The sequence below is a fragment of the Thamnophis sirtalis genome, unplaced genomic scaffold (genome assembly GCF_051295495.1).
Source record: "Thamnophis sirtalis isolate CommonGarterSnake01/CBP01778 unplaced genomic scaffold, rThaSir2_p1.2 scaffold_5, whole genome shotgun sequence".
NCBI classification, from domain to species: domain Eukaryota; kingdom Metazoa; phylum Chordata; class Lepidosauria; order Squamata; family Natricidae; genus Thamnophis; species Thamnophis sirtalis.
In genome coordinates this window covers 34,282,002-34,289,873 of record NW_028261385.1, presented here as the reverse complement: position 1 = coordinate 34,289,873, position 7,872 = coordinate 34,282,002, and the positions used below count along the sequence as shown (strand labels likewise).

General features: G+C 39.2%; 1 protein-coding gene across 2 annotated transcripts in view; it reads left to right on the top strand.

Annotated features, from left to right (window-relative positions):
• Nucleotides 1-567: 567 nt before the first annotated feature.
• The window catches only part of SCAMP1 (secretory carrier membrane protein 1), a 35,032-nt gene continuing 27,727 nt past the window's right edge, over nt 568-7,872 (top strand). The window contains exon 1 of one of the 2 annotated variants that reach the window (XM_087715610.1): nt 568-760. In XM_087715610.1, coding sequence (XP_087571736.1) covers nt 704-760 — 57 coding nt within the window. In that variant the 5' untranslated portion in view covers nt 568-703. The remainder of the gene's footprint in view (nt 761-7,872) is intronic. The other variant, XM_087715609.1, reaches the window with a different exon arrangement.

The following is a 7,872-nucleotide window of genomic DNA, read 5'->3' as shown; positions in this document are numbered from 1 at the left end:
AATAAATGCAAGAACCTTAATACGGCATCAAGAAACGTTAACCTTTAAAAATAATGGTAACGTAATGGAAATACATATGATCAAAAAGGGATCGGGATACAAATTCTAAACCAGGTCTTCAACTTGGCAACTTTAAGACTTGTGGACTTCAACTCCCAGAATTCTCCAGCCAGCTCTGCTGACTGGAGAATTCTGGGACTTGAAGTCCACAAGTCTTAAAAGTTGCCAAGTTTGGGGAGCCCTGTTCTAAAACTTGCAAAATATCATCAATAAAAACAGGAGATCTTGAAGCTGCTGCATTCTTTAAACGGGCGTAGGGAAAAGCCAAAGAGACTACCTGGTAGTTCACTCTAATCTTGTTGAAGACGCGGGAGAGAAAGGGAGAAGGCGGGACACGAAACACGCCACTGCGCCCCACAAAAATACACCCGTGAAGCACGCCCCCTTCCCCACTCTCCCTCCGCTTCATTCTTCTTCCACCTCCCCGCCCCCTGGCGTCCCTGCCCCTTACGTCATTTCCTGGGCGGCCATCTTGGAGGCCTGGCTATCCTATCGGGCTCCATTGGATTTCGGGGGGTGGGTGGGGATTCGTGCCGGATCTACCTCGGCTGGCATCGGCAGGGACGGGGCTGCCTTTGGGGCGCTCGGCTAAAGTCGCTGGCGGCCACCATTCGCGCATCGCAGCGCCTATCTGACCGTCGCTATGTCGGATTTCGACAGCAACCCTTTCGCGGACCCAGACCTTAACAACCCTTTCAAGGTAAGGAGGGAGGGAGGGAGATGCGGACAGGAGGGGACGAGCCCCCGGCTGTCTCGGCTGAGCCGCCGCTTGGAGCACGCCGAGTTGGAGCGGGACCGTTCGTTATTCGTTACTCTCACGGCTGGCGGACATACTTGCTAACTCTACCTTCGACGGGGGCGGAGGCGTCCTGTTCCGCCCCGCTTTCTTCCACCCTTTTGCGGGATACGGGGATCTCGCCGGGCTCGATCTTTGGCCTCCCAAGGAAGCTCCATTTGGGAACCTGCTCTTGTTTCCCTGCCTTTCTTGGAGGAGGAGGCTGCCTGGTTGTATGAGCGACGTTCTGCCCTGAAAGGGCTTGTAGAGGAGGGGTGGACAGGTGCGCGGAGGGGTGTAGGGCTGGGATGCTCCAGTGGTTTCCTTCTCCCAGAAGAGTGCTGCCCTCTGTAGTCAGGTGCTTGCCGTCGCTTGTAACGTCGTCTGCCTCCCCATCTCCTGTCTAGGAAAAGTCAATGATGGAAAGAAACAGTTGAGTTGATGACTGGTACTTTTTAAATGGCTTATGAATTGCTTGGGGAGATAGCCAAATGTGCCTGCCAGTATTGAGTTCTTTAAAAAGCAAAGGCAGCTGAATTGACAGGGGAGGGGAAGGGAGGGTAAAAAGATTATATCAAGATAATCGCTTTGTAAGGTCAGCTGGAGGATTATCAAATTTTAGAATAGAATAGAATAACAGAGTTGGAAGGGACCTTGGAGGTCTTCTAGTTCAACTCCCTGCTTAGGCAGGAAACCCTAAACCATTTCAGACAAATAGCAGCAGTCCTTTTTCTAGCTGGTCAGCTTTGATCTTACACACTTCTGCCATTTCCAATATACTTCTCCGTTGGTCGTCAGTAGGTTTTAATTGCTTTTTTTTCTCTTCAGCACGCTTCTTTGAACTGTGCCTTACAGCTCCCTTCAGCATTACAAACAGTGCCTAATCCAAGTCAAGATTACGCCCTCTCTGGCCTTTGATCTTGATCTTGTATTCTGATTGGTTGTCAGACTCCCATGGGCCCATGCAGGGGCAACTCTCTAGGCTGTGTTTTGAATCCAGGTTTGGTTGAGTTCTCAGATGCCATGTGGTGAGTGAGTAAAGGCTGATCATGCCTTAATCCCATCACCTTGGAGCTGAAGTGGAGAACTCTTTATTATGTAAAGGGACTGGCTTAGGCATCTTAATGGCCTATTGACAAAGGGGGATGGGCAGGAAGCTGCAGGGAGCTACTCTGTCTTTAAAACATGTTTCTTCCTTTTTCACATCCAGGGAAATATTCTTCCTTTTCAATATTTCCCAGGATATTTCATTTTTCTGGGAGGGGGCTGGGTGATAACTTCCTACAGTTTCTTTATAGTAACTCGAGGCCGCAAACATACACAATACTTCTTCCTCCAGTTTTCTCCCAACAACAATCCTGTGAGGTGATTTGGACTGAGAGAAAGAGAAAGAGAAAGAGAGGAATGAAGGAAGAAAGGGAAATGAAAAAAGGAAGAAAGAAAGAAGACTTTCAATTGGCTGGAAGAGATAGCTTAATGTTGCACTGTGGAAAGCATTGGTTACAGACACTATTAAGAAGCCAAAAATAAATCGCTAACGCTGTAATGTTTTTGTAAAAATCGGTGGTGTAACCACACTTTGAAATATCATGTACAATTCTGAGGCTAAGAAAATACTGTAGAGCAGGAAAAGTGCAAGAAAATGCAATCAGAATAATCAAGGGACTTGAAGTCATTTGAGAAGTATCACACTTTTTTTTAGTTGGAGAAAGCGATACTTAAGCAAGTACTGTAATGAAAAAAAATGCATAGGATGATATATGGCTCAGGACAGGTAAAAAGAACCTGTACCTTACAATGTGTATTTAAACTAATAAATTTATTCTTCTGAATGTAATGGTAGTCTGTTTATTAGACAAATTATTGATCCTAACTCATGATCCTAAATATTACTTCTAATTAGGGCTGGAGTAGCAGTCATCATCCCATGTTTTGCAGTCCACATCTGGAAGTCTTCCTTTCAGTATCATAAGCAATCTACTGTACTTCATAGTTCATTTGCTAGCAGGAAGGTGCTATTTTCTTATTTGTGGACTTTCTTCAGATATGTATATTGGCTGTTTGAGGAAAATGCTAGATTAAGTAAGCATTTAATTTTATCCACCCTGGTTTCTCTTATGTTTTGTTTTCCGTTCAAAATTGTCAAAAGGGCTTTAAACTAATGGCAGTGCTAAAGTTTCTAAAGAAAATATAATAGTTTCTAGATGCCATTAATTAATAGTAAATGAAGAGAATTTCTGGTTAATACCTGCTTTGTTCTAAATTATTATCTTAAATACTTACAGTATTTATTAAAAATGTAGTGCTTAGGATTTGTCAAGTTGGAAGAAAAATCTAGAGTAACCTAGAGAACCTCAGAATAGTAGTAAGCAAATTGCTTTCCTGGAATATGTTAGCATTTCTAGTTGTAAATTTATTACACACGGACTTCAAAATTCATTTTCCTCAGTAATTCCTACAAGTATATTTTCATATTTAGTGAATTAGATTTGCATAATCTATCTGGCTCCTGAACTTTTAGTCTGTTAATCTCCTTAGACATTTAGTCTGTTTATACTTTCATCATTTAGGCAATTGTTTATTTTCATGGTGGATGTACCATGTATCAATTTTAGTGAAAGTTATCTAAACTCAACCTTATATATTTCTTTTCAAAATATATTGAAATGGTTTAAAATTCATTACCTTATTGATTCTCTCCATTCAGAGAATCTAATTAAGCTTAGCTAGAACTGATGTCTGAAGGAAGACAGCTACTATTAAACCAGCTTGAATTTCTAATGGGCTAGATTTTAAATTCCTGAAGTATGGCCTCACCCAATTTAAGATGTCTATGCCTATATCATAACCAGTTTTTGTTTTATCAATGGCTGTCAGTCATATCAGGTAGGCCAGAGAGGAAATATGACCAGATAAGCTAATTTTACTTTATTGTAAACCTACATTAACATTAATTTGAAAGTACAATTCTCCAACCTAGCTGAAGAAATAAGAGAAGATCCCTTCTGAGCCTCTTGTCTCACTCACTGTCCAGCTGCAGGCTATGTTATCTCTTATCTGACCATGCCTGAAACAGCATTTCTTTGCCACCTCTCCCAAGGATTTTACTACCTACCATTACAATGGCCACTATGTATAGATAAGTATAATGATCTCTGCATACTATATTTCATCTCTCTCTGACCTTTCACTAACTTCTGTGTCTTCTTTTCCTTCATAGATGCATATATTTTTCTCAGTGCATCTAATGAAGTGACTTGTAATTCCTGAAGCCTTCTTCTGTAATAAATGTTTAGTCTTTAAGATGCTATGTACTTTTTTGAAAGGTCATACTATCTTGGTAATTTCTGAGCTTTCAGCTGTTAGAGCTTACTCTGTTGCAGTATCTGTCCTCTAGTGAATTTGCTGGAAACCTCCAATAGTAGATTTCAAGGATTAAGGTAAGATGTTCTTGGGAATATTAAATACATTTGTACAAGGTAAAATTATCAGATTACATATTGAGCCCAACTTTTTAACTAGACTGAGGCTTTTTCCTTCCTAATTTGTCAACTTTAGACCTTAAGGCACCTCCTCACCTCCTCTCTGTTTTCTCTTTTCCTTCTTTGAAACGTGGTAGTGCCAGGAGCATCTTCTCCCTCTCATCCTCTGAGTGTAAGAAACATTGGATGGCATCTTATCTCTCTGTTGGCAAGAGTGGACAACACAACTTCCTTAACTTTGCCTCCCTCCTGCTTGGGGATGTGGGTAGGGGGGATATTTCCATTTTTTGGTGGAAATTGGAGTGATTTCCAGTGTTCCTCCCCCTCTCCTTCCTAATAGAAGAAAAAAAAAAGGGGGAGAATTTTCAATTCTTCCATTTTTTTATTTTCAACTTTTTTCAGTGGAGAACTTTCTCCCTTCTTGGATATCTCTTCCAATGAATAAGATGTTCCATTGTGTCTCTTTTGAGACAGATGTGTATCATATTTCCATTTAAATTCTTTTATCCCCAATCCTAAGATTGGGCTTGCTGTTGTAATATACAAGTGGGAGGGTGACTAATGACTGGGGTTGGAAATAATGGAGACCTTGAGCATGGATGAAGGTTGTGTTGGGATTTATCTATGCAAGTAGTCTAAAATGTTCCACTAGGCATCCAGCTTCTTAGCTGAGGGGAGAAGAGAAATCAGGTAGAATCAAATCACATTTGAAAGCTAAATGGGATAGGAGACCTTCACAGTAATGCAACAGAAGACTTGCAGTTTTTGGCGCTATCTAGCTCTTCTTTAAGGAGATCCTGAGGAGGCCATTCAAATAACTTACAACTGGGATAAATTTGATAGCAGTCGTGACAGTGATCTGAAACAGTGACATCTGAATAGAGGCATTTTGAAAGCAAATTTAGCTGTAGTTAAAAGCAGTTGTCATACAAGAATGAAATTAATACTCTTAAGGTAGTATGTCCTCTTGATTTCTCCAGAAGATAGATGTAATATAGGTGGAGCTTAATGTCCAATAATTGAAACAGCTTTCCAGAATTGTGCTGCTAATTGTATGCCTCTGAAAAATATAAGATAATTGGGCAGGCTTAGTTCTAGATTCTGGAAAACCTACTGAACAAATAGATGAGCTGTCTCAGGGACAGCAGGAGACTATGGTGGATTAAATTGAGATATCTTAAAAAAATAATAGCCTGCACTATCAGAATAATATCCAGGCAGCTGATACATGGTAGGTCAGCAATAAATGTTCAGGGAAATTATATCCTGTGATCTCTCTACAGAGGGGAAGGAATGCATTACTCTGGCTGGTTTGTCAGTGAAAGGTTTGGCATGGCAACGAGTGTGGTAAGAAGAAACCCAAGACTTGATATCTTCTCCAATACAATACAAAAAGTCACAGAGAAGGATATGGGAATTTGAAATAGTTCAGGATGTCTACCTATCAGGTTGTTTGTAAGAGCAAATTTGTAACATTGTTTTCTTCAAGGAAGGAAAAATTACATCATTATGACACAGTTCTCCCTGTTTCTAATGAAAAAGGAAGAGGACAAGGAAGCAAAATATAAATATAAGCCAATTAGTCAGGTAGGGAAAGAGTTTCATTTCCAGACCCAGATGCCTCACAGAATGAGTAACATGTTGAGGAAGAAGCACAATTTTCTAGTCTAGTCCAGAGGATGGAAGAGTATCTTAAGGCACAAAATAATCTGACTTTCATGTTAGAGCATCCATGTAGGAGACGCAACATTAAAACAACGAATTGTGCATCCAACATGGCACTTTGTCAGTACAAGTGGATTACAAGGGTTCACTTAGTGACTGTTCAAAGTTACAACGACCATTTTTCACACTTATGACCGTTGCAACATGCCCATGACCACATGATCAAAATTCAGATGCTTGGCAACTGACTCATATTTATGACTTTTGCAGTGCTTTGGGGGTCATGTGATCAGCTTCTGCAACCTTCTGACAAGCAAAGTCAATGGGAAAACTAGATTCACTTAACCGTGTTACTAACTTAACAACGGCAATGATTCACTTAACAACAGTGGCAAGATTCACTTAAATGTTTCACTTAACAACAGAAAATTTGGGCTCAGTTGTGGTCATAAGTTGAGGACTACCTGTATATAAACGATCAAAATTCCTGTACTTAAATCTGCTTTGATAAATATTGTTTCTTTGAGAACATTGGGAGCAATGCTGAAAAATGTTTAATGATTAAAAACTCCCTATTAAAAATAACAGACAGATACATCCAGAAATGCTGATATTCCTCCATTTTCCCAAAAATTTTATAATGTTTTCTAATGGCCATACAAATAATATTTAATTTCTGTGAATAGTTACATCATTTTATTTAATTATTGTGATTAACTATTTGTCTTATGGAAGGTACTATATTCCACTGCAGTTCTTCTGTAGAAGCTAATAGAAAGCACCTCATTTCCAAGTATTTGCTGTTTATATTTTCCATCTTCCTAAATTTCTTGAGGGAAAGCTCTATGGATATACTATAGCTGCAAGAGCTATAATATTTATTGTATCTTGAACCAAATCATATTCACCCATTAAAACAGTACTTATACTAGATAGGATTTGTTGATTGTTTGTGTTTTTGGTGTATTAATTGGCAACATAGTTCACTTCTTTTACCAATCTTTAAAATTGCCTCCAACTTTGATTTCCCTGGATAGCATTGTTTTTGTTTTGATGTTTGTGCTGAAATTGCAATTCCAATAGTCAGGGTAACTAATTTTTAAAAAGTAATTTACTTAGTGGTATTTTCATTTTAAAACTTTCTGCTCTGAGTTAATTTACTGGTAAATGGCTGCAATGAACATTTATTGTATCTTAGATATTACAGATTTATAAACAATTTGCCTGGAATTAACATTGCATGTAGCTAACCCCCCTAAAAGAAAGTTTTTTTGTGTTTTTGTCTACTCTGTAATATAGAATTCTTTCTGTTTTATATCCTAAAATAGGATATATAGAGGAATGGGTATCGTTCTGTTACCTGAATGTTAGTTAGGCTCTCAACTTCCCTGGATAAGTAATGGAAGATAGTTAAACACTATTTCTAGGATATGAACAGATACCTTTTTTTTGTGGTGAGGGGGAATAACGTATCTTTGTCTCACAATGAGAAAGGTGGTGCCAGTAAAATGCAATGAAAGTTGTTGCTTTACTTCGTTTCTCTATTAGAGAACACAAGAAATATATATTGATTAGCATACATATATTAGCCTGAAGTAGCTCTTGTCACTATCTTGCCCCTCTATGATTCACTTTTCCACAGAAAATCATATTTTCTCCTATATTGGTGGAGATAGCAGCCAGACTGAGTTTGCTTGGCCCCGTAACCAATTGGACTGGGTCTACAATCTGTGATGTCATCGTGCACTGGTGGCTCCTCCCAATTTTAGACAGTCCAACCTGGACAGATGTGAGAATTGATCTCTCCTTACTAAATTTAGGATAAATTAAACAAAGGTACTTGTAATTGGCTTTTTTCTAAATTTTCTTACCTTTTAAATTGTTTTAAAT